At 31.9% G+C, this 27,647-nt stretch overlaps 1 protein-coding gene across 1 annotated transcript; it reads left to right on the top strand.

Annotated features, from left to right (window-relative positions):
• SLC6A15 (solute carrier family 6 member 15) lies at nt 1-27,647 on the top strand. The gene is made up of 11 exons (XM_025041041.1): nt 1-468; nt 4,193-4,350; nt 4,736-4,862; nt 6,027-6,208; nt 12,588-12,698; nt 15,497-15,738; nt 15,838-16,030; nt 17,038-17,230; nt 19,961-20,120; nt 24,399-24,561; nt 25,650-27,647. Exons 1-11 carry the CDS (start codon nt 180-182, stop codon nt 26,028-26,030), a joined length of 2,199 nt encoding a protein of 732 aa, XP_024896809.1. The 5' UTR covers nt 1-179; the 3' UTR covers nt 26,031-27,647.

Below are 27,647 nucleotides of genomic sequence, written 5' to 3'. Positions count from 1 at the left end.
TATCTACAGAATATTGGACGCACAGATCCAGGATCCCTGACTTTATCACTTTGAGTCAAGGATTTATTTGATATCCTCCTCCATCTTTTCTTCATGTCAACTAAAATAATTTTTTGAAAGAATTAAATTTTCCATAGGAGAATTAAAAAACAAACAAACAATACTACCTGCACTTTCCAATGCCTAAGAACAGCAAGGTGGTAAAAAGAGAATTAGACGATGAGGTTATTGAATCTGTCAAAGACCTTCTTTCCAATGAAGACTCAGCTGATGATGCTTTTAAGAAAAGTGAACTAATTGTTGATGTCCAAGAAGAGAAAGATACAGATGCTGAAGAAGGATCTGAGGTCGAAGATGAAAGACCAGCTTGGAAAAATAAGATGCAATACATTCTGGCCCAAGTTGGATTTTCTGTAGGTTTGGGGAATGTGTGGCGATTCCCATACACATGTCAGAAGAATGGGGGTGGTAAGTTGTCTTCTTTTTTAAAGTGACACATTGCTGAGTAAATTGCAGTTGATTATCTCAAATAGCTGCTGTTGTTGCTGGAGTCTCATTATTTTAGAAACTATGAATTCCATTATAAAGCTAGGGAGACTCCTTTGTTGAAAATGAGCTCAGCTCTGTTTTCAGATTAGGTTTCCAGTAAGAGCAGATGGCTTGCTATGAACACTCACGGATTGTTTTAAGAGTAATGAATTCTCAAAGTCTTTGTGTGGATGCTATTAAGCATCTCTAAGTTACCGACTTTTCTAACAAATATTGCATCCCTTGTGCCTGTCAGTTATTCTCTTTGGAGAAAAACCCAAAGTTTCTGGTATAAGACAACATTGGTGAAGGAAGACAGAATTTTCTCTGTATGACTTATTAACTCTGAATTTTAAGTTGTTTTACTCTTCAAGGAAAACAAAAATTACATATAATTTAGAATGATTATAGTCTTCAGATGCTGACCAGAACTTTATAGATCCCAGGAGAAGGGATTTAACCAGATAATTAATACAACGCCAGACATTCTTCATCCTTAGATATCATATGTATTTTGTTTCCAGTTCTACAGCATTTGGGAAAAACATTTTGTTTCAAAGAAAACTTTGAAGCAATTAACATTCTTAGTTTTAAACAAAAATTTCTGTATCAACATGATATTCTAGCTTTTTGTCTTTATGTATATAATTACCAACATTGTCTTAAAAATCAAGGAAAAAAACACATACAAAGGAATAGATTGTTCATGTACGACTCAAGCTCTATAGTACGCTGGTGTCAAACAGTATTAACTAACATTTGGGTTGAAACTTTATTGTTTATGTACATGGAAGCTGTTAAAATAAGTGTGGTTAATAACTAAATATTCTCTACGCCTCATTTCAGTCTACAAAAGAGAGAAAGAATGTTTCGGTATTTTATTCCAGTTTGTGATAGTTTTATTGACTGGCCAAAAATTAGGTTTTATTTTGATGTTATTATAATCTACAAATCAAATTAAATAATATAACCATATGTTAAATTTTTTCTTAGCCCCTAAGAAATAAAAAGCTAAAGTATTATGGTGATAAAATATGTTTAAGATCTTGCTTAATTAATTCAACTAGCCACAAAATAACAGGTTTGGAAAAAGTAGCCTGTTTGAAAAATCTTCCTGAGAAGTAAGAATCAATACACGAAGTCGGTGGTGCACTCCATATCACTCCACTAAAATTGTAAGCTTCTTAGCTCGTTAGTAACATCACATATGAATTATTTATTAAATCCACTATAAGTGGCTGTGTACTACTCTGCTTTTTGATTTATACAAATTATCGCATTTGCCAGGACTGGCAAAAGATGAACTCTGATTTTTGGAACCTTTCACCTTATGAACCTTACTGGATGTACTGTACTGTTAAAGAAGAAGGCTTGTCTTGGCTGAAAAGTTAGGTTGCCTTTCATTTAATACAATTTTTGTCTTGGTGGAAAGTGCTAAATAATTTTGTATTTAGTAATTATTTATTGGTAAAAATGGCTTATTCTAATTTTAATTTGTTAAAGGAGTAAAAATGCCCTTTCTAGGATTGTTTCCTCTCTTCTAATCACATACTTGATAGCAATATTATAAAATATACCAATGTAGTTTATCGTTTCAAGATACAAAAAGTTGTACTCAACATGCAGAATAGCATTGAGCCTTCTAGGTATTTGAGTAGTATCTTCTGGCAATTTAGATCAACCACCTCAAGATACTTAAATATTATTCATTTGTTACTTGAGGCACTTTAATAGAACTAAAAAGTAATAGACTCAATGTAAGTTGATTCGTCTGAAGATATTATACTTAAAGCACAATGGTTAAGCTTAATAAGGAGCATATACAGAAGTTACAAGCTCAGGTTTTGAAGTCAATTTGACTATGAAGCCTGGTTCTTTCTTACACTAGCCGTGTAACCTTTCACAGTTTAACTTCTGGCTTACTTCCCGCCCCTGTAAAATGAAGATAATAATGATACCTCCATTAGATTCTTGTGAGGAGTAAATGAGTAACGTGTAACATGCTCAGAAATGTTCCTGGCAAATAGTAAATGATCAATTATATTTTAGCTATGCTTATTTTTAATATAGATTTAAAAATTAGAGTAATTTGAGTTAGAAGAAAGGCTAAGTATCTAAAAATAGCATGTCAGACACGTAAATGAGGGAAGAATCCTAGTAAGTCCAATCTTAATTAATTCTCTGTCTCTCTCTCTCTTTTTTTTTTTTCCTAGTCATTTACACATACATAACTCCATTCATATTCTAGAATTTGATGCAATTGTTAAAATGCAGTTTCAGTTCTTTGGGAAACATTTTCAGGTCATTAGTGCCTGCTTGTTACCAATAATTTTAGAGTTAGAAATTTGGTAATTCTGTTTTATAAGCTCACTCATCCATGCTTTATAGTACATACCCCTTTGTAGAATCAACTCAAGTCCGAAAGACTGAAAGACAGTCATAAAACAGTGAAGATTTTCTACTGACCACTATATTAGAGAAAATTCTTATATATGGTTATTATTTCAGAGATAGGTAGATACTGAGATAAATAAGTTGAAAAGAATCATTAATATTTACTTCTTCAGTAGGATAACTACCAGAACAATTTGAATAGCTTCCAAAATCTATTCAATAGCATTAAACATTTTTTTAATGGGAAAATAATAATGAATGGCCTCATTTAAAAAGGGAATTAGTAGCATCAATTACATGACACATTGGGTAGTATCTGGTTTGACAAAACTTTAGATAAGATATTTGAATGTAGGAAATCATCTTAGAGGTTATTTAATGAATAATTTGTATACATATTCTCATATAGAAATGAGTACCTGTTTCATATTTAACTGTATCAATTCATAGAGTTTAATATTAACATTGTCAAACTATTCAGTGCATTTTTAAATCACTATTCATATATCTTAATTTGAAATTTAGCTGTAAAATAATAATTCTTTTAAGCACTGAAACTTTACTACAAGAATAATAGTGCATATATTTTACAATAGATATTAAATATCTTAGTTTCTCAGTCAATCTCACAACCCCTTTTTGTTTTCTGGAAAACAAAAAATTACTTGTTTTCTGAAGTGTGCTTTTTATGTGAAGTATATTGGGGGAAAATGACATTTGACCATGGTAGAAGTTATTTTTCTTCTTTTCCTTTTTAAGTCTAGACAGCCATTTCTTCTCTCCTGTTTTTATTTAGGAAAAAAAAATTCAGTTTTAATACCATAAAATTTAATTTATTCTAATTTATCAGATTAGGAATACATGATTTAGATGAATTTGAATAAAATTTAATAAATGACTTCATAAACATTGTGTGAATAAGATTTCCAGGAGTTTGTGAAACCTACTTGAAAAATCATTTTAAGGAATCAATAATTTTTTAATGAAAAATGAAATTGTTTACCCTTTTAATAAAATGAAATGGGAACTTTTCATTGATATTCTTTTTTTATTATAATTATTTTTTTTATCAGAAACTCTTCGTAGCAGTCAAATTCGGGTTTCAAACACTAGAAAGTTTAAAATAATGAAATTGCATTTGTTTAAAGTCCTTTATAATTATACTATGTAGAAGTTAAAATATCTTCCATGAGATAATCAGAATTAGTATATTCTCTACTGTGACTATTGAAAATATAATCTTTGTTTTGTTTTGTTTTTGTCTCTGTAGGTGCATATCTTTTGTTATATTTAATACTGCTTCTGGTAATAGGTATTCCCCTTTTTTTCCTGGAACTTTCTTTGGGCCAAAGATTTCGACAAGGAAGCATTGGTGTATGGAATTACATAAGCCCTAAACTGGGTGGGATTGGATTTGCAAGTTGTGTAGTAAGTTTCCTGATATGGTATATGCCATATAATTTTTATGTTTTGTAATTACGTAGTTTGCGTTTGAATGAAATTTCTGAGTGTTTATTTCTACTCGGTTATTTAATCACGTTAAAAAAAAAAAAACAAAAAAAACAAAAAAAAACACTACCAGAGCTTGTACTAATATACAAAACAAACTGTACATGTTAATATAGTTCAATCTTGTTAATGCATGTTTTTAGGACCTGTCAAAAACATCTTTTTAGAATAGATCATGTATTTCAAATGGAAATAAAATGAGGAGGATTTTTAAATTGTCAAATGGGATCTTAAACATATCATCTCATTGTTTCAAAGGAAGGGGCATGAGAGGTTTAATTTAATTGTATTGTTTTATTTATAGGTGTCCTTTTTGGTGGCTCTCTACTACAATGTCATCATTGGCTGGAGTTTGTTTTATTTTTCTCAGTCTTTTCAACAGCCTCTACCTTGGGATCAGTGTCCGTTGGTGAAAAATGCTTCATACACTTGTAAGACATGGACAGTGTCATGTTTTTATATTTAAAGAACCTAAAGTCAATAAAGGCATGAGATTTCAAGATTTTTAAAAAATTATGTGGGAAAATCTTTCAAAATTATTATCATAACAACCTTTCCCTCATGTTTAGGATCGGCATACTCAAGGGGATAGACCTTTGGCATCCTCTAATTTTACTAGCTCTTCCCAAGTTATTAAGTTATATTAGTTTCAGGTATACAATATAGTGATTTGACATTTTTATACCTTACAATGATATCATCCCACTAATTCTAATAATCATCTGTCATCGTGCAAACTTGTCACAATATTATTGACTGTACTCCCCTTCCCAAGTTATTTCATCATGCCCTATGACATTAAGGTGAAATATTATAAGCTTTCAGTTGTTAACTTTGACAGTCTTTTATTTTGTACACCTTTCTTAATGCCTTACATTTTCATTAAAATAAAGGACAAAAAGAAGAATTTGGATTGAAGTAATTGTTTTTATGTCTTCGATTGTGCTGTTTCATAGTTTTTCTATCATTTATTTTTATATGCTAGAATATAAAGAACAGTTCCTTATAGCAGTGCTGTCCAGTAAATACAGAATGCAACTCACATATGTAGTCTAAAATTTTCTAGTAACCACATGTAAAAAAGTAAAAAGAAATAGGTGAAATATTTTAATCCAGTCTAGCTAAAATATTAACATTACAACATATAATTAATGTAAAATTTATTAATAATTTGCATTATTTTTCTCATATTAATTTTCCAAAATTGCCTTTGTATTTTATATTTACAGCACATGTCACTTTGGACGAGCTCCATTTCAAAAGCACATATGGCCAGCAGCTAGCATATTTGACAGCTTTATCTCAGGAAGATAATTCTAGGACTGGAAGGGATTATAAATTTTGTTTTAATTACTTTGAGGAAAGCTCACTTATCCCTATTTAGAAACATGTAATAAGAAATATCAATGAAGATATCTGTCTGTTGATATTTTATATTTTTGAAGTTGGGTTTTTATTGTGACTTTAAACATTTCTGTAGAATAGTAATACTTTTCTAGGAAATATTAAGAACTAATTTACAGATTTACTGTAATGAAAAATTGTCTCATTACTCTTTATAATTTGAAATGATTGTGTTACCTTTCTTTTTACAGTTGTAGAGCCAGAATGTGAAAAAAGTTCTGCCACCACATATTACTGGTACAGAGAAGCACTGAATATTTCCAGTTCCATTTCTGAGAATGGGGGCTTAAACTGGAAGATGACCGTCTGCTTGTTGGCTGCCTGGGTCATGGTTTGCTTGGCTATGTTCAAAGGCATTCAGTCTTCTGGAAAAGTTAGTATGTTAGAGCCTCTCCTAATTCTGTTAATCATCATTCCTTGGTAGTGATGATAATCCCCCTCACCCTTTGGTATAAATCTCTGTGGGCAAATTGCAAGAAACATTTTATTCTAGGTAGTTAATTAAAGATTGGTAAAAAGATATGTTTTTAAAAATGTGTTTAAGGAAAAGAAATATATAAATATTTAATAGTGAAATTGAAAGCCATTTATAATTCTTTCTTTTATCAAGATCTTCTTTGAAATTTTTGTCAATACCTAAAAGTCCTTTTGTTTTCTTTTGCTATTTATTCAGTTGACCCTAATGTTTTAGTTCTCTGATTACCAATTAGTTCCAATCATGGAAATTGGGGAAAGTGGTAGAATGAAGCTTATTTGTTTTTTATTTTAATCATTAATTTTTCTATAATATAAGTGTTCTAAGGAATAGTTGCAAAAAAGATTTTAATATAGTCTCTAGTGTGGAATGTTTCTTAAATATCTGAACATCATTAGGTAGTTACAGTAATCTCAACAAGGAACTCAGAGTAATGTAAGAGACGAAAGAGCATGCCTGCCAGGCCAAATTAAAAATTTTAAAAGGCTGTAGTTAAAAGAATTCTAGAAACCTTGATTTTTTTTTTTAAGAATACATTAAGAAAGTAATTGCTATTCTGTCTTTTGCTCTCATATTCCATTTTTTCATAATTATTGTCATTGTTTTAATGCTTTCTACATCTTTTGGCTGGACTATAACAAGAATTTATTATTGGTTCTTATCCCTGCTTTTTAACAATCCATCTCTACTATTTTTTTTTTCTTTCCGAAGCATAGATCTGATTATATATCTTTCTAGGCTAATATATTACCACTCACCATCATATACTAATAGAAGTAGGAATAGTAGTGTAGTAACGATGATGGTGAAGATCGTCCTGACAATAATCAGAGCAAGAAGAAAAAGAGCCAATATTTATTACGTTTATTTTGCTCTAGGCATTGTGATATGTACTTTATATACTTCATCCCATTTAATTCTAAAGAGAACTCAAGAAGTAATTACTACTCCCAGACCTGTTTTACAGATATAAAACAAGTTCAAGAAGTTAGGTAACTTGCCCAAAGTGTCATGGCTAGTAATTGCTGGTACCTGGAGCCAAACCTAGCTCTATCTAAATCTAGAGCCCATGTTATTTCATTGCAACACTATAATGTCTCCCCAAATAGTTAACTCTTTTAAGTCAGAGTCTAATTCATCTTTGCTTTCTTTTACTTCATGTTTAATTTAAAATGTTTTATGATTTTTTAACTTGTAAATCACAGGTAATTTTACATTTACCTTCCTGCTGGAACTGCTACATCATTTTTTTCTTTCGAAGAAATGACTATGGTAGATAACACATCTGAACATCTTTTCAATCTTTTCTGAATGTTAAAGTTTTGTATGATTAAGTAAGTTCAATTAATTGGCTCTATGTCAGAGACACGTTACAATTGGGTTATAAATAAAAGAATAGATTCTCGAGTTACATATAAACACCTCTATATGCTTTCTAACATAATATCATTTGATATAAAGAGAACCAAATGTGATCAGCCAGAGAAGTCCACACATCCTTGTGCTCTAGTCTTATTGCCACATTTCGTTCCTTCTTAGTCTGCATATGTTTATCATTTAAAGAAATATTCATCCTTTTCTTATCACAGAATTTTGGGGTTGTTTTTCTTAGTATAATATAAGTTAAATACTAAATACAACTTATTTCAATGAGAAAACTTCAGTGGCTTTTGGGCAAAATTTGATGAAAGAATTCAGTAGACACAGATGGGAGAAAGCTGTAAGTAATGTGAGCAAAGATATAAAAGTCTAAACTGTCACAATTCCTCAGTCTGAAACAATGAGCTAAGTATAAGAAAAAGTGTATTAGGAATAAATATAAAGCTCTCTATTTTCCTGCCAAGCAATAAAAGCCTCCATATAAATAATCACACAAGTACAGTTATAGAGAAATGTGATTTAAGGGTAGTGTATGGTTTAAGGGTAGTGTATGAAAAAAAACCTGAGGACTTAGCAATATGGTTTAAGGGTAGTATATGAAAAAAACCTGAGGACTTAGAAGCTAAAAGAAGGATATGAGTCAACTTGTGATATACTTGGCCAACACACACACACACACACACACACACACACACACACACACAGCCCTCAAAATGCTAATTGGCAACTTCATGAATTAAAAGAGGAGTATGAGAGTGTCATTTTCCTCTGGGTCAGGTTGTCATACCTCAGTTGAACCATGCCTGTAATACTAGATTTTACTGAAATCTTTATTTTCTCTTTTATTACTGAAAAGAAAAATTTCAGCCCTGTGATCACAATCTTCAAGTAGTTGAATAAAAAGAAAAAGGCTTATTCTGTGTGGCTACAGAGAACAGAACTATGGTCAAATATTGGGGAGTATGGAGAGTGGTGGGGTGGTGATAAAACTTTAAATAAAAGGAAGTCCTTTCAGGAATAAAGCCTCATAACAATAAAACTAGTTGTCTCAGTGAGAGAGAGCTCAGCATTATTGGAAGTGATCAAATAGAGGTTGCATGTCCCTTCCTTATAGCCTCTATTAAGGGGATGCCGCCCCAACATGAAGGACAGAAATGGGAAGCTCTAAGTTTTCTTCTAATTCTAAGGCAATATTTTTCTACTAGTATTGCTTTGCCATTATTACTGTTACTATGTTAAAAACTATATATACCTTAGCTTGTTTTCATTGTTTTATTTCCCAGTTCTTAAACACATGTACTTCCGGGACAATGTAGTCATTCATCATTTCATTTAATATATATGTATTGAACACTTGCTATGTGCCAAACACTGATCTTGTTCTGAGAGACAGCATTGAACAAGGCAGACAAAATGTCTGTCTTCCTAGAATGTCCATTCTAGTGACAGAGTCAGACAAGAAACAAATTTGTAAAATAATTTCAGGTAGTGGTGCATAAAATAAAGTGTGGTAAAGAGAAAGTGTAGCATTTTACATATAGTCAAGTAGAAGTTAACCTATTTTTAATAACAATATTCAACTATTTTGGTATAATAAGATTAGACCAATGTGATTAAATATAAAAGACTTGTATTTAAAAACAATATAGATACCTCTGTGAAGAGCAGACTTAAGATATATTTTAAATCTTAAATAATTATTTAAATTATTTTTTTTTACCTACTCACAGAAGAATAAATTTAGGATGTGACCTACTTAATACTACTTCAGTATTTAAAATTTTGACTTTTATTTTTCTCTGTGTTACATTGAATTTAAAATCATCTTTTTCCTTTTGAGGAAGCTGTGCTAGAGTCTTATAACTGAATCCAGATCAATGTCTTTAAGAACTCAAATATTTGTTGAATTAACAAATAAAAATGGAAATGAGTCTGAAAATATAATTAGTACATAATTTAAAAAATACTCCAGAATAAAGATTAGTTTATATTTTAGAGAATGTATGTAGAAAGGAAAACTTATCTTTCTATATACTCTCTTAATGTACAGTGTTTTTTAGTATCTAATATATGTCAGGAACTGATAGATATGCAAAGATGAATAGGCCACAGTTTTGTCCTCATGGACAAAATTTAATAGGTGGGACAGATACTTAGAATGGAGTAAGTGCAGAGAGGCATGTAAAAAGTTTGTGATAGCATAAGGCAGTCAACTGAAAATAACATGGATTTGGGGAAAGTTTTCATGGAGAAGATAACTTTTGTGCTAGAGTTTGTGTTTGTAGAGGAGTTCACCAGAAGGTTCAGAGAAAGAACACTGGATGCATGGAAAACAGCATGTACAAAGCCCAGAGATTGCTGAGTACCCCTTTGTGACTTTTACATAGAATTTGTGGAACTCTTGGGAAATGAAACTTAAAATATAAATTGACTGCAGATTATTAAAGAATCTGTGAACACTGGTAAGATAATTGGCTGATAACAGTGTTGAATATTTGAGGGTTTTTGGCAGTTTGTTGACACCATTAGATCTTTAATTTAGAAAGATTGTTCTGGTAGCGTGAATGATGAATTTCAGGGATGAAGGGGAAAGCTGGCAGGGAGAATCTGGAGTCGAGGTTACCAGGAAATTTATAAGAGTAAAAAATGACATGTCATTCAGGATGGAAACAAAGGGACAGATGTGAGATTTCTGTGGTAGAATCAATAGGATTGGTTGATCAGTTGGTTATGGGACATGGGGAAGAGGGATATATTAATGATGTGATTAGCTTGGACAAATAAAAGTACGGGAAGAGTCACTTCTTCCATTAGTCTCCAATTTGAAATATATTAAAAAACATACTGAATGTATGTCATATTTTTTGGAAAAATGATAATCAACCTATTCAAACTATTTTAGAGTGTAGCTTTCATTTTTACTTTAAAAATGAGTGGAATTAATGGAAATATAAGTCATAAGTCAGAAAATTTGAGTTCTCATTAGAAAAAACAGAACTCACTTTGCAAAAGTGAATTCTTGCTTCTGGCTAGTCTCAAGATTTGTAAAGAAAAATCATAAAAGGAATATCTTTAATTCAAGTGAGATCAAGGCTACTTAAGTAGGCATGTAGTAGTCTGGCAAATTTAAAGAATGCTGAAAGTAGGCAAGAAGAATTTTAAAAAGTACTCCAGCTAAAGTCATTCCGATTTTAAAAAACGTGGATGAATGGAAGTAATCAAGGAATTAAACCAATTTGAAATGATTAAAAAATTATGCTTTATTATAATTAATTAAATAAAATATAATTTTAATTAAAATAATTGATTTTTGAGTATGTTGAGATTCTTATTTTACTTTTTTCCCTCAGGATGTTTCACATGCATTTAAATGGGATTATAAAGTGGATAGAACTATAGAAATGCAAATTATGATGTTGACATGTGCTGTTTGTCTATAATATTATTGGATTCAGTATCTCTTACCTGCCCTAAGCCATCCTCTGCTCTGGCAGATTTTCCTCCAATCTACCCACTTCCCCTCCATTCTTTCCCTCCACAGACATATATACCTACTATGTGCAAGCAACTATGTTAGGTGTTTGAGATATGGTAGTAAACAGGAGATAAAAGGTCTTTGCCCTCATAGAACTTATATTCCAATAGAAGAGACTGGAAATTAACAAGGAAACATGTAAAAAACAAAACATAATTTTGGCAGTGCTGAGTGCTGTCAAAAAAAACAAGACAAGATAATATCATGGAGGATTCATGGGGCATAGGGAAGGCCAGATGGGAGTATTAGATGGAAAAAGCATATTTTATTTTGGTGTGGGAAGATTTCCTGGAGAAGATGAAGATGAGACATAAATAACAAAGAGAAGAGAGTTATACACAAATGAGGGAGATGAATGCAGACTAAGGACACAGCCCTGCTTTGGCCCTGACAATAAGAGTTTGCAGGGCTAAAGCTCAGGTGGCAGAGGAGTGGTGGGATAGGCAGGTAGGGCTCTAGTGTAAGGCTTTGCATGTCAGAGGGAGGAACTGGCATTTTATTCCAACCATTCAAAATCCCTGGACTGTGTTTATTAGGGAATGAGCTAACCCAAGGCATTACTGGGAGGCCTGGAAACGAGTTAGGAGAATTATACAAGTAGTACAGGACTACTTCCAGACCTTTGACTTCAGCCACTGGATGGATAGTAGGAGGGCCACGTACTGAGATGGATGGGTACAGCTCTGGGGGAAATTCAGAAGTTCCCTTTTGGACCTGAAGAGTTTGAGATCTGCTGACTCCCACATGGAGATGTCAAGGAGGCAGTAAATGTCTGGTTAGGACCATTCTTTTTCTGTAGTAAGTATTTGCTCAACTTTAATGATGAAATTGCTGAAGCAGAAAGTCAAACCTCTACATGGTTACTTGTTGAAGTTCTATTGGAGACTTACCAGGGACTCCTCTCTACTTTATAAGCTTTATGGAAACATAATGGAACTTTGGTTACTAGGAAAAAATAATTATTTTTATGTCTAAAATAATAAAAGTAGGAATTTGCTTGGGATTTAGTGCCCATTCATTTCTTTTAAATTTTGCTTGTTTTATGAACTATAAGGAATCAACATTATTCGAGTTATACCATACCCATGAACCCACACCCTTACCAGGAGATTAAATAAGGATGGTATTCTTTTTTTGGTATATCTCAAATATCGTCTCAAATATGACTTAACGAAGTCATATTAAATCAAGAATCATAAGCCATTCTAATAAGATGGCTTTACAATTAATACAATTAATAGTGTTATTAGTCATATACTATAAACAGTAAATGAAGTATAGAACAGAAGACATAATCTTAACTATAAAAAAGAATATAGTTGTTAGTGTGTCTCATCTATTTTTATTTTTCTTTCTTTACAGATTATGTATTTTAGTTCTCTGTTTCCATATATGGTACTTATATGTTTCCTAATTAGAGCATTCCTTCTAGATGGTTCAATTGATGGCATCCACCACATGTTTACCCCTAAGGTATGTACTGTGTTTTTATAAGGCTTATGATCATGAAAGCATTATGTTTGTTGTTTAAATGTTCCCGCAGTTCGATTTAAGGGATAATTGTTCTAAAATATGTATGCTAGACTTTTAAATTATAGCTGCTATGTTATCTAGCTTAGATAAACCAGAGTTTTTATATATCTATAATTATATCTATCTAGCTCCAATTTTAAATATCCCATTTTAGATCTAGTTAAATATCCCATTGGGATAAGGCTATCACTATTTAAACTTTAAAAATTTCTCTTTTATGTTAACTTTCAATTTTTACACTTGTAAATTTTAGAACTTTTCAGTCTTTACTCATCTTCCTCCTCTATTTGAATGGTTCTTAACCTTTTGTATCAGGGACACCTTTGAAAAAAATGATAATAGGATCGTCTTACCAGAAAAAAAATGAACATATTAATTTGTTTAATGTCTCAGGAGGTTAACAGATCATCTAAAATCCATGGCCTCAGGTTAAAAACCCTACTGTTGTCTAAATTCCATATCAGAGGAAATCAGTGTTTTCTCATTTTGTTTTGTTTTGAGATTTCGTACCTTCAAGAATATTTACATAGTGAGTTTGGGAAGTTCTGTAACTTTCATAAATATGTATACATTTCAGGAAAGTTCTCATTAGGCTTCATTAATAGCTCAGAACTAGTGCTCTGTCATTCAACTTAGAGCTGAACTTAACACTGGGCACAATGAACCTGATTAATCCTTGTAGACTTGATTTGACAGGAAACAAAAACAATTTTTTAGGTGTATATGTATTGATATTGATTTGACAGGAAACAAAAACAATTTTTTAGGTGTATATGTATTTGGTTATTTACTGAATGAAGTTATACCTCACTATTAGTTTACTACCACTGTCATAGGCGGACATAGAGTTATAAAGATATAATTTTAAAATTAGTTCGGAAATTGGAAATTACCTGAAGAATGATCATGCCGTAAGATGTGAGCAGAAGATATTAGAATTTTGTCACTCCTGGCAGCTGCCTTGATACTGTGTAAAAGATTTTGAGCTGGTTCCAACTTAGTATTCATTCTCTAATAGCAAAACTGACGACATTGGTATCTGGTTTTCTTGAATAGTTTGAAAGTGCTGTTTAACATTTAGCACTGTTGAATCTCCACAGTGAATAACTATTAAGATTCATAAATTTCAGTTATATTAACATTTAAATTAGTTTCAAATGGGCCATAGGTAATAATCAAAATTATTTATATTTTTAATATTGAAAAATAGTTTTCTGAGTTTAAAACAACTAGCTCTATGGTGTAGGTTTCTGGCATATCACCTTTTTTCTAAGTTGGCAATTGTTTGAGACATAGTTCTAAATATTTGATTTGAGGAGATATTTTAGAATTTAAACCCTTTGATATGACATTTTTATATGGCCCCTATATTAACATTTTAAACCAGGACTAGGGATCGCTATTAAAATATAGTTAATTTTTGAGCTCACTTTTCATTGACTGTTGATAAGATTCTATATTAGGTCACTGTAAGATGTGATAGTTAATATAATACCAATAAGAAGTTATTAATTACTTCTAATTTACATTGTTTATATAAAGGAGAAAGTGCCTAAACAGACTAAATATTTCCAAATCCGTGAATAGAGATTAGTTCCCGAATTGGAGGTACAGCGATCTGAATGTCTTTAGTTAGTAAATAGGTGCTTTCTGCCATCTAGTGGGTGAAGTAGAGATAGACAGTTGATTGAGTATTTTAGTAGATCAGCATTAATCATAGAACAGTAAGGTTCAATGGTGATATGACATGCATTATCTTAGTTAATTGTACATAAATTATAAGTATAATAACTATTATGTTTCATAAAATATTGTGTACATTTCAATAATAATAACTTACTTGAACAATAAATCTTAATATATGAGAGACTATGAATTTTATAATCTACCTGTATTCATATTTCAGCTTCACTCCAGAACTATGTAACCTTAGGCGGGTTCCTTAACCTTTCTAAGGTTTAGATAATAGTAGCAACAATTTCATGGATTGTTGTGAAGACTAAATGTGATAATCCACATGAAGTGCTTATCAATGTGCCTGCCACCATAATCCATATACTAGCAATTTTTGAGCACTTGTTATCCCATCTTTCAGTTGAGGAAGCTGAAACTCAGAGCGGACTAGGTTGCACTATTTTTAGATTATTGATTAACAGAATCAAGATCTGAAACTGACTGTGGAACTCATGTTCTTACCTATGTTTGACATGGCTCCCAGTAAAGGCGATTTCAACACAATGGTAAGGAAAAAGATACAATACCAATGTAAACAATGCTGTTACTGAAATCAAACTCAACTGTTTATTGTGTTCTGTGTCAGATATGGCTAATATGAATTGTTCCATTTAAAGGTTTGATAATTTTCTAAGATGTAAAGCAGTACGACTTGAAATATACGTTCAGCACAGATTGAGAACTTTGGAAATTTGCGTCTGAAAGGGTTTTAGAGATGATATCGTTGTATTTCTCCCATTTTCAAAGGAAAGGCTTTCAGGAAAGCCTTTTTGAATGAAAGAATAATATATAAATGAATAATACAACTGTGAATATGCAAAGCACAAATTGTTCAACTCTTTCAAGCTTAAATGAAAAGTTTATTTCTACTTAAGAACAGATTATCTCCCCAATTTAAACATAACTATCATTATGCTGTGTATTAAACAGTACAAGTAATTCCATGTAGATTATTCTGAAATATTATTTTGCAGCTGATTTCTATTATGTTTACTTTTAAACAGCTTGAAATAATGCTGGAGCCCAAGATCTGGAGAGAAGCTGCTACTCAGGTGTTCTTTGCCTTAAGTCTGGGATTCGGTGGTGTCATTGCCTTTTCAAGCTTCAACAAGAGAGACAACAACTGCCACTTTGATGCTGTCCTGGTGTGCTTCGTCAATTTTTTTACCTCTATCCTGGCAACATTGGTGGTGTTTGCAGTTCTGGGCTTCAAAGCAAATGTCGTAAATGAGAAATGCATTGCAGAGTATGGATATTAATTTCCTTTTGCTTTTAATGGCATAATTATATTAAAAATACCCCTAAAACCCATAAGTATTCATTAATGTGTTGTTCTATTTTTCAGAAATTCGAAAATGATCGTAACATTTTTGAAAATGGGCAACATTAGTCAGGATATTATTCCCCATCACATCAACTTTTCAGCTGTTACTGCAGAAGATTATCATTTAGTTTATGACATCATTCAAAAAGTGAAAGAAGAAGAGTTTCCTGCTCTTCATCTCAATTCCTGTCAAATTGAAGATGAGCTAAATAAAGTTAGTAAGCTATGTTTAAGCAATAAATAATTATCATTCAGTTAAAATATATTTTCTCTAGATGTTTTTAAAGAAAAAAGCAAGCTTAAAAATGCCTGTGAAAGGTTGTGCTGGTTCGAAATTCACATTCTTTATTTCAGAGAACATATGTTCTTAAATCATAAAGGTTTGCTTTACTTAAAAAAGCAATTTCATTGGTTAAGACACAGTAATTTAAAATATGAATGTAAATTAAGTGATTTCTATCATAGAAAATGAAATTAGTCCTGGTATAATATTTAATACAAAATTTGAATTATGCCTGTTATTTTTATATTGCAAGATTGTTTTGACACATGAATAATATTTGGACATTTTAACAATTGTGCTCAACAAGTCATGATTAATTTCTTCTTCTTAGGTACTATCATGTATTTTAATAACAAAATAAGTGAACATTAATAAATATTCTTGTATTGGTTGTCACCTTCTTGCTGTATTGCCAAAAAGGAAAATACAATGGAGCAATTGGCCATTAATCATTTTCTTTAAGATAGTTAACTGTGCTGAGACTAAATATAAATCATCACGTACAGGAAATTATGGATGAAACCATTGTTACTATAAATATCTTGAATTCTTAATTACTAACTTGTTTGTAAAAGTTTTTTGTTGTTGTTGTTGTTTTTTTACTTTTGGTCTCTCTATTGTCATTGTGAAATAATACAATCATCTTGAAGCTGGTTTAAGGGTATATTTTCTTAGGAGACAATGAGATATTAGCATGTTTATTTCTCGTCACTCCCAGGCATTAACTCAGAATTTTCCCCTTTCTTTATAACTGATACACACACACACACACACACACACACATACACACACACACACACACACACTGATATATATATATACATACACACATATATATACACATACACATATATATACACACACATACATATATATACACACATCGCAATCACTTAATATTTCTCTGTATTAATGTTGCTATTTTGTATATTTTATAGGCTGTTCAAGGAACTGGCTTAGCTTTTATTGCCTTTACAGAAGCGATGACACATTTCCCTGCATCTCCCTTCTGGTCAGTGATGTTCTTCCTCATGCTAGTGAATCTAGGGCTGGGCAGCATGTTTGGAAACATTGAAGGGATCATCACGCCTATTGTGGACACTTTCAAAGTGAGGAAAGAAATTTTTACTGGTGAGTTTTTATGTATTTAACTTTTTGTTGAACTGATATAGGCCATTTTACTCTTGCTGAGAGATCAGAAATGGAAAAGGAAAGTGTTATATTTGGGGTTTTATTAATGTCTATTAATATGTATTGCTATTATTTGTTACATTATGTTTTATATTTATATAGTACTCACAGGACAGATGTAATATAGATTATATTAATTATTAATGATTATTATATTGCTCTTAATTATTAGTAATATCATTATTATGAATTACTGGCACTAGAATAAAGTCATAGAATGTTCATGTATAATTTTGTATACAAGTCAAATAATTATAACAAGATAGTTCAGATTCATTTCTCCTTTTCAAAAGGTGCATTGCTGAAATTGATAAAGCTAAATTTACTTCTCATATAAAATAGCAATTGTAGCCTACTAGCAATTAATATCTTTAGGTAGGAAAGATAATAAAACAATTTATCTGTATTTATGGTTGTTAATAAGTCCAATATGCTAGCATTTGTTAAAGTGTCAATTTTATACTGTATCAATCTTGCATTTGAGGTACATAAAGGATATAAATTATAACAGAGGTACAGAGAGATATAGGAGAGCCTCTTCTCCAAAAATAATAATACTGATAATTAAAAATAGGTTGCATAGATAAGACTTGTACCATGTAATAGACTGATAGAGAGCATAATACATATATGAAACTATCAGTAAAAGAGATGGAAGTTGAATTGAAAAGGGGAAGGATCTTCTCAGAGATCGGAGGATGGATTTGGTAAGCATATATAAATAGAGATAAAGGGAGCAGTAAGGAAGACTGACAGACCAGAGTACAGGAACAGTGTTGGTAAGAGAGGCAAAAATGAATTGGACAAAAAAAATCTAGGTGACTTCGAATGCTGGGCAGTGGTGAACGAGGTCACCAAGGCTCTGTTTTTAGCTCTGAAAAATTTAGTACTAATTTACATGTAAATAACTCTCAAATATATACCTTTATCACTTACTGCTCTACTAAGTGTGAGTGCTTGTGTAAAATAATTTCAGCAGTTTGTTAAATATTTATACTAAATATCCTCAACTCAGCTAAACGTAAATGAGAAACTTCTTTATCTTCTCCCAAAAGGCAGTCTTTACTTCTGGAGTTTCTATTTCATTTATGGCTATCAATATCCTGCCTGACATACAGGCAAATAACAGTCATTTTTGCTGCTTTCTTCATCTTTGCCCTATATCCAAACCCTCCTGAGATAAGAGGGCTTGCAAAAATTAAGGGAAAAGCAACAGCGTAGATGGGAAAAACACAGGGGTAGTGTTTGCTGGCTCCTACCAGAAGATCTATTTAGTCAGAGCAAAGGAGAATGTACTCTCTTCCCCCATTACCTGTTTTTTGGGATCAAACCTATATTTCAAGTTATATTTTATCCATACGAAATGTCCCCCCATTACCTTTGTAAGATGTGCTTTTGTCTTCTTTGATAGTACATCATCTTTTCCTCTCCCATCTCCAGTGAAACTCTTACTGTTCGTACCACCTAGAATACACTCTCTTCATATTTACGTGATTTTATAGTGTAATTAGAAGGCAAAAGTGACTATGGTTCATATTCAGCTCTGCTACTGCCATCCTGAGACTTTAAGTACAATATACTGTGACATTTATATGTGATAGACTCCAAGTACATGTTACTTTTTCATTTCTGCATTATATGTTTATATGTAATATTTGTTTATGTATGATGTAACTCATATCACTAAATAAGAGATGGAGGTAATGACTTAATTTAACTCATACATATTAAGATTGTTAGGGGAACCCCATATCTGAACCCAGGGATATCTGTTTTCTCCCTCCCTGAACTTCTGTTACCTGTTCTACTTCTTTCACTTTTACTCACTTCTGCTAAAAGGTGGTTGAGAAATAAAACACAGTCATCTTTTATTTTTAAGGGTCCCTATAAATGTACATGAGAGAATAAAAAGTCTAGTAAAACTATAGAAATATTATATGGATTCCAGAAATCTAAGTTTTCACATAAAATGGTCAGAAGTTTCTGTATCTTCCATGGACCTTACTGCAGAAACTCCATTTAAATGGTTCTTCTTAGTTACTTGGATAGTCAGATTGCTCAACGCTGTCATAATGTATTCCCAACTAATCTGTTCAGGCAATATCAAGATACAAATTTAGGTTGGTGCTATGGCAAGTTCTGATCTAAGATTTTTTTTTTTAGTTATGCTTTAAAAGTAACCATATTTCAGTCAAACATAAAAATATATATGTATCATGATATATGCTGTATTAGTCTCATTATTAATTCAAAACTTAATATAGCTTCCAAAATTATAAAACACTATTAAAATTAGAAATGACCCATGAACATGTGCTGCCTGTGAAGGTTGCTTTGGTATTAATAAGAGAAGGGCATAAAGATTTATACTCTTTAAGTATTCTCAGTTTTGCCTCATTTATTATTTGTGCTCTCTAAATAAGTTTTTATAGACTTGAGGAGATGAGTCAAGTTACCATCTTAAAATGAATTTATATTAAATCTGGGGCTAAATCAGATAATTAACTCCTGATATGTCATATTCCACAGTATCAGGGAAGGATATTGCCTATTTAAATCCTTGACAAGTTATAAAAGTGAAAAAAATGTTGAATATAATAATTCATAATGAAGTTTAGAAGACTTGATTCTGAATAAAGGCTTGATTTTTTATTTATTTCTTTTGTACAGTTATCTATTGTCTTGTAGCATTTTGTATTGGCCTGATATTTGTGCAACGCTCTGGAAATTACTTTGTTACAATGTTTGATGATTATTCTGCTTCATTGCCTCTACTAATTGTAGTCATTTTGGAGAATATTGCTGTATCCTTTGTCTATGGCATAGATAAGTAAGTATATTTACTTTTATGTATTCATTTTTTGACTCTATTTTGGAAACAGGGTTACCAATATCTATTTCATTTAGAAGAAGAAGGAAATGACTAGAGGGAAAAATACCACAAAATCAAATCTTTTGCAAGTTTTTTCTTTACTCAACAATTTTAATAAAGTGTATTCCCCTATTAGGTGACTAGACAGAATTGCATACCTGGTAATATATTCTAGGATTCTGGAGCTTTGATTTAATTCTGATTACGAAATTATGACTTCTAAGAGCTAGTGAATATTGGCTATGTTCCAAGAACCCTGTTAAGTTGTTTTGTTGTTAACTACATTTCACAGATGAGAAAACTCAGGTTTATTTAGACATCAAGTGACTCACTCATCACACCTGGACAGAGACAGACCTGGGATTCATAGCCATTTGTGCTTAACTCTAAAGCCTCTGCTCCTACTTACTTTTTTAACCTGTTTTATGGCAGGAATTTTATTTTATTATGCTACTTAATGACTTATTTAGTGGGCCAATTTTAGGAAATGATATATCCTGCTCTGAAATATATATGGCATTTGCTATACATAAATTTTATTTTTATATGAAATCATTACTTGAATTCACTAGAAGCCTAAACCTCTGAATTACATACCTATTGGATGGGAAAAGTATATATACTTGGCATGAAATGAAGCATTAGCATAATCTCAAGAAAAAAGTCTCTGGAGGCCATGTCCAATATTTTTTAAAGCTATTATCTCTGGTTAGCATATATGGACTGAAGCAATAAAATCAACAAGCTCATTAGAAGTCTGTTTAAAGTAGAAATGAGTGCATTGAGAGAAGAACAGAGTCCTCTTAAACAACACAGAGAACGTTACTGGTATTGAATGAGCTTTGTGACAAAGCTTAGAGAATGTTTTTATTGTCAAAAGCTCCAGATAGGGAAGGGTAGGGAATCTTACACATTATAGTCATGTACTAGATAGTAATAGTAGCAATAGCTGTCAGACATACATTAATTCTTAACCTTTATAAAAATACTCAGAGGTAACTAATAACACTCATATCAATAGAAAATTGGCCCTACTTGTACGGGAAGATCCGGTATGCTAGTTGCAGAGCTAGGCCTTTAACTTAGACCTTAATTTCAAAACTAGTTATGTCTACATTCTACCAAGCTACTCCCAACTTTCTAACCTCAGCGTGTTGGAATTTGATATTGTTATTGGACTGATCTGTGGACCATTAATATTATAATTTAGATTTCCATTTAGACAGTTTATCATTTACAATAAGCATAGTAGAAAGCATCTCTTTTTAGTAGTGTTCTTAAATAATAGTTATAAGAACAGGAAGAATAATACTAATAATAACTACATTATTAAATTCCTACTATATGTAAAGTAGTGTGCTCTACATACATTGTCTATGAGCCTAACAATAACCCTCCAAAATAGCTATTATCTTTTTTGAAAATGCCAAAAACAAAGCTCAGAGAGACTAAGATATATATTAAAAATGACAGAGCTGTGATTTAAAACTGAGTCTCTTAGTTTCCAAAGCTCTTATTTTGGCTTAGCAGGATTGGAATTCTCATGCCTAAAATGCTCTCATTTAATTACACTTATATTCTTTCTTTTTTGTTTGTTTGTTTGTTTGTTTTGTTTTGTTTTGTTTTATATATTTGTGTAGCAAACTTATATTCTTTCTGTTTGCTTTCAATAGTTTCATGAACTCAGTTCTTCTCTGTGTTTTCTGCCACTTTTACCTGCATTCCCAGAGACAGGGTTGAGAGAAGGCAATCGAAGCCTAAACTTTTGAGACAGAAAATTCAAATGCAGAAAAGATATATTGAAGCATAGCAAGTTAGAGATTAGGGAGAAATGTGAATGAGAGAAAATGAGGAGGATTCTGTGAAGCTGAAAGTAATGGCAGCATAGTTTTTTTATCTCCTCAAATCTCTTTTTTAAAAAAAAGAAGAAAGAGAAAAAGAATAACTAAAATAGCAAAGCCAAATACCCATTAACATTGACAAGAAAGTATTCCTGTGAACTCTCAAATATGAGAAGATAGGGACAAACCATTAACAGCCACAAGATCTGTGTGGTATTATATTTGTGCAGGAGATGGCAGATGATGTGCAGCTGGGCATCTGACAGCTCCCTAACCATCCCCAGATTCTCTCTGAAAAGTGTGGCAGGCTAATCTGAAGACAGTGACCTAAACTGAGAGAAATTTTATAGGATCCTTGATGTCATTTGAAGGAATGCAGAGAGATCAAACTGCAATAAAATCATCAGTTCGAGAGCAGTTTGGTCTCTAAAAACTGTTGAAGAAATCACAGTTCTCTTGCAAGATAAAGCTCTTCACTGAAGAGAAAGTGATGGGAGCAAAACCTGAATTGAGCAAGAGAGAGACAATAGGAGCAACAGAAAAGGAAGTCCAAATAAATATGAGGAGGAGAGCAGAGGACGTAGAATTGAGAAACTATAAGGCCAATTTTAGATTACTTTGCAGAAATAGGAAGTGCCCATCCCTCTCTCTTAAAATTCAGGAAAATTTATTTCATTTAAATGTAGTAAAATTTTAAGAAATTATTTTTTTAAAGAGGAAATGGGCAGAATAATATGCCTGCAAGCAACAAAAGCACACAAGCAAAATAAATGGAAAACCAAGAATATTTCAAAATGAGTTTAAATAGAGTTTCAAAAATGATAGAAGCCACAAAAAGACAGCATATATGAACTATTTAAAAATCAAGAAATGTGATAATTAAAGAAAGGAAGATTTTAAGACAGAGGTGGTAGAACTTAGGAAATCATTTTGAGTAAAAGAAAAATACTTCAGAAATGAAGATCAGATGAAAAGGAACACAAAAACAATAAGCACAATGACTATTTCCACAAGAATTAGGATCTAGAAGGGAGGAATGCTTTTAAAACCAAGAAGAAATAATGAAGGATTTAAGAAAAGGACTAGAAATAGGAATTAAGCAAAGATGGTTCAACCTACATATGATGAAGGTCTCAATGCAGTGGCCAGAACAAGTACTAAAATTTATAATTCAAGAAACTTGCTGGAAATACATGGCAACTTGAATGTTGAAAGGGCACATGGTATACTTAGAAAAGTAAACATAATGGCCAATGCTAGGACATAGTATAGATACTACCTCAAGACAAAAACAGTACAAATAAAACAAGCAAAATTATTTATTTTTATCAGAAAAATTATCATAGAAAAACCTGATAGTTCACAAACTTTTTTGGAACAATATTACGTAGTTAGATATATTTATGATTCTTAAGGGGGAAAAAAGCCACTGATTTTAAATCTAGCCAAACTGACATTCAAGTATAGTGACCTTAGGCAAACAATTACAAACATGCAAGAAATTAAGGAGTATAGTCATTTACGATCTCTCTTTGAAGACTTTACTAGAGAACTAGCTTTAGACAACCAAAATATCTACAGAAATATCAGTACAGGGACTGGTGGGTGGACAGTAAATATTTACCTCTAGGTAAGTATTAAGGGAGATAGACTACTTACTGTGTAATGACCATATGCTCTGACAGTGTTAACATCATACACCTAAAAAGAGTGAATTTTATTTCATGTAAATAATACCTCAATAACCTGACTTAAAAAAGTCTAATCAATACTAGGCTTAAGTACTAATTTACAGGAAATAGGAGGAGCAGATGCACTTATGATGCAACACTGTGGGGATGCAATCAGCAAAAACCAGACTCTGGGAAACTACAGTGTAGGGTACACAGCCAATTCAGCAAAATATTGGAAGAAACAAAAAGAGTTGTAGTAGGAACCTAGTGATGAAAAAATGGGCTTGGGAACACACTAACCAGTAGCAACGTATTGACCTTTCAGTTCAAACAAACAGGCTATAAAAAGAAATGAGAGTTCAGATAATATAAACAGAGATTGGATATTGGATGATATTAATTAATTATTGCTAAGTAAAGAGACAAGGATTTTTAATGTGTTGCAAATACTGTGTTCATAGAGTAGAAAGTCATCTGTAAGATGAGACTTTTCAGTAATTGGCTTAAGGGGGCTTTCATTAAATGAAAATTACTGTATGTAATTAACTGCTTCCATTTTACTTTATATATGTTCTTAATTTATAAGTCATCTTCTGATATGACTTTTTGATTCAGTATAAAATATCACGAGGTATGTCTAGACCTCTATCAGACGATTGCTATAATGCACATTTTTAAGGTATTGCATAAGCTTGTGGAATAATTACTTTCTTTTTGTTTAGGTTTATGGAAGACCTGAGAGATATGCTGGGCTTTGCTCCCAACAGATATTACTACTATATGTGGAAATATATGTCTCCTCTAATGCTATTATCACTGCTAATATCTAGTGTTGTGAATATGGGATTAAGTCCTCCTGGCTATAATGCATGGATTGAAGATAAGGTAAAATACAAATTAAAAATTTAGATAAACTATACATAAAATGCCATTTGAGAAGTTTTTGTATTTTGCTTTCTTCACAGCATATTCTGCTATTTAATGAATGGTGGTGCATTTTTGCAGGGATCTTGAGATTTATGTTCTATTTGGTCGCAAACACATGATTTTTTTATACATTGTAGATTTTTTTTAATACATGAGAAACACTAGTTTGGTTCTCAGTAAGGTAGCTTTATCCAATAATTATTGGGCCTCTACTGGAAAACATGTTGCTCAAACCACTAGAAATATTTTTCCTATATAAACTTATTAAATTGTATTCCAGATTCTCTATAACAATGAGAATATGTGTTAGTCATGTACACATAATTTAAGTAACTGTTGAAGTAAAGTTTTGTTATAACTGGTTTGTATTAGAAATGATTGTTTCAATTCTGCTCTCAAGCTGCATTACCCACATAATAATGCAATCATAAGATATATATTAACCACTAGAAAATTAGAGTGCTTACTTTTCAGAGATACCTCTGATCTTTATCCTATGGTCAGTAATTCTATATAATAAAAACTAAATTCATAAATGGGGCATAAACAAATTTGTTATCACTTGCCCAAACCCTTCGGCCCAGAGATGCCTCAAAATTTAGATTTAGTATTGTAGAAAGTTAGTAGAGCATATGTAACAGGTATCTATTGGTTAATAACAAACTACTCCAAAATGTAATGTTGGAAGGCAGTGCTGATTTATGATTTCTTGGGTTCTGTGGGTGAACTGGGCAATTATTCTCTTGCTCTTGCCTGAGCTAACACATGAGGTTGATTGAACTTGGAGAGCTGATGTCTCTCTATGATTTCTCATTCGTGGCTTCTTCCAAGCAATATGGACTCAGGGCAACATTCTATAAAACAGAAGAAATTGCAAGACCTTTAAGGCCTACCTTTGAAAATTGCTTAATGTCACTTCCACAGCATCCTATTGGACAAAGCAAGTCACAAGACTAGTCCAGAATCTTTGCTTACAAACTTGAGACAGATACAATATTTGCAGGGAGAAATAGGTTATTAATAACTTTTTTTTTTGGCTTTAACAGGCATCTGAGGAATTTTTGAGCTATCCAACATGGGGAATGGTTGTCTGTTTCTCTCTTGTGGTCCTAGCAATACTCCCCATCCCAGTTGTCTTCATCATTCGACGCTGCAACCTTATAGACGATAGCTCTGGTAATTTAGCCTCTGTGACATATAAAAGAGGAAGGGTCCTGAAGGAGCCTGTAAACTTAGAGGGAGATGATGCAAGCCTCATTCATGGAAAGATATCAAGCGAGATGTCATCTCCAAATTTTGGTAAAAATATTTATCGGAAACAGAGTGGATCACCAAGTCTGGATACTGCTCCCAACGGACGATATGGAATAGGGTATTTGATGGCAGATATGCCAGATATGCCAGATATGCCAGAATCTGACTTGTAGCTGGGGAAAAAATCAGTGGGCTTTATTTGGTTCATTTTTATCAATGAACATTAGCTCAATAAAGAGAAAGAGAAGCAATAAGCTTCACTTATCAGAGGGCGATCTCAGGTTATCCATGGCTGTGATCTTTAACCCTAACAGTATATGTAAATTAAGCTAGAGTATTCCTTTGGATTCTTTGGTTTACATTTGCACAGAAAGAGTTTCAGACAAAGCCTACAATGACTGAGGTTCATGTTCATCAGAATTTTTGAAAACCCTTTCGGTGTTTTCTCAAGTATTTCTATCTCCAAAAAATCAGGTGTTACCTCAGTTTCTAATAATTTCTGGATGTAATGGTATTGGCAATTCAAAATGGTGTACTTCAAAATGTGTAAGTTTGCCTTCAGGGTGACTCCCAATATTAAAATGTTCAGTTGTATAAACTGGTGCCTCTCAGCACATTTCCATGATTATATTGTGTAGATAGACTACTTATTTTGGTAGTACTGATATCTTCTTAGGCAATTAGTTGAAGAAGACTGCAAAATATTTTCTTATGTAAAAGCTGTATAGAGCAATAGTATCAAAGAATAAAAAGACATTAATGTTGAGATGAAAAGTTAGATTCAGAGGTGACTGGGGATCATGTGTGTAATGGCTGATGCTTTGTGTAAAATACATGTGTGAAAACAATCTAGGAATGAGTCACTCAGCACTCTCAAGAATTATGCAGGTTCTGCATTTTTCTATGCCGTGTGCCTAAAAATCTACTTGATATTTATTGTGGATTCAAGATTACTCATAGTATATTTATATAATATACTTACAATGTATATAGGTGTATATTAGTACTCTAACTATTGATATGAAAACTCGAAACAAGGTGGTATTTTACTTCATATCTTTCTGTTTTGCTTCTGTTTTATGCAAATATAAATCCTTTTTTAAGTGATCATTAAAATTGTATGGTATAACATTTTAAACTACAAATAAAGTATAAAAATTATATTTGCTTTCCACATTGATTTTTCTTGTATCACCTGAACTGTAGTATCTTGCATTTCAGTCAGCACTTAGGCATGTCATAATAATTAAACATCACATTCCAAGTGGAATTAATAGATTAATTAACTGAGTTACCACCACTTTAGAGACAAAGGCAACATAGAGTATTATGGTTAAATGTTGTTTAATGTAGTCTCATGATTCTTGAAATAATCTCCCAGGAAACCATGTGTACAGTTGACAGTTTGCTGGGTCAGTATTGTCTCTGAAGTATAAAAATTATGATTTTTATGAAACTGTTGTATATACAAAATTGGATGAAGCAGTAGAACTCTTCTGAGTGCCATCTCATTAAAAGACTTTCATTTATAACTGTTCTATCACTATATAAGTTACATTTTTTAAATGTATAGTTTTAAAAATAATGATAAATAAAAGCAACAAAATAGGAGAGGTAGAAGGTACACAGTATCTATTGATTTATTTTGGCCAAATATTCTTGGTCCGCTGTAGACCTATATTAACAGACTGCATCACAGCATTTAAAATATAATTCCACAAGTGACTAAAACTTTTAGTTTTCTGTTTTTACATATTTACCAATATATTTTGTATCACTTTAAAAACTTT

The sequence above is a fragment of the Pteropus alecto genome, unplaced genomic scaffold (genome assembly GCF_000325575.1).
Source record: "Pteropus alecto unplaced genomic scaffold, ASM32557v1 scaffold76, whole genome shotgun sequence".
In the NCBI taxonomy this organism is placed as follows: Eukaryota; Metazoa; Chordata; class Mammalia; order Chiroptera; family Pteropodidae; genus Pteropus; species Pteropus alecto.
Note: the sequence above shows the minus strand (reverse complement) of the source record. Positions and strands in the feature narration are given on the sequence as shown.

Excerpts from the sequence above, each read along its gene's own strand:
- SLC6A15 (XM_025041041.1), top strand. The coding sequence starts at position 180 with ATGCCTAAGAACAGCAAGGTGGTAAAAAGAGAATTAGACGATGAGGTT. Across the intron at positions 15,739-15,837 it reads AATGAGAAATGCATTGCAGA|AAATTCGAAAATGATCGTAA; the intron begins GTATGGATATTA and ends TCTATTTTTCAG. Across the intron at positions 17,231-19,960 it reads GAGGAAAGAAATTTTTACTG|TTATCTATTGTCTTGTAGCA; the intron begins GTGAGTTTTTAT and ends TCTTTTGTACAG.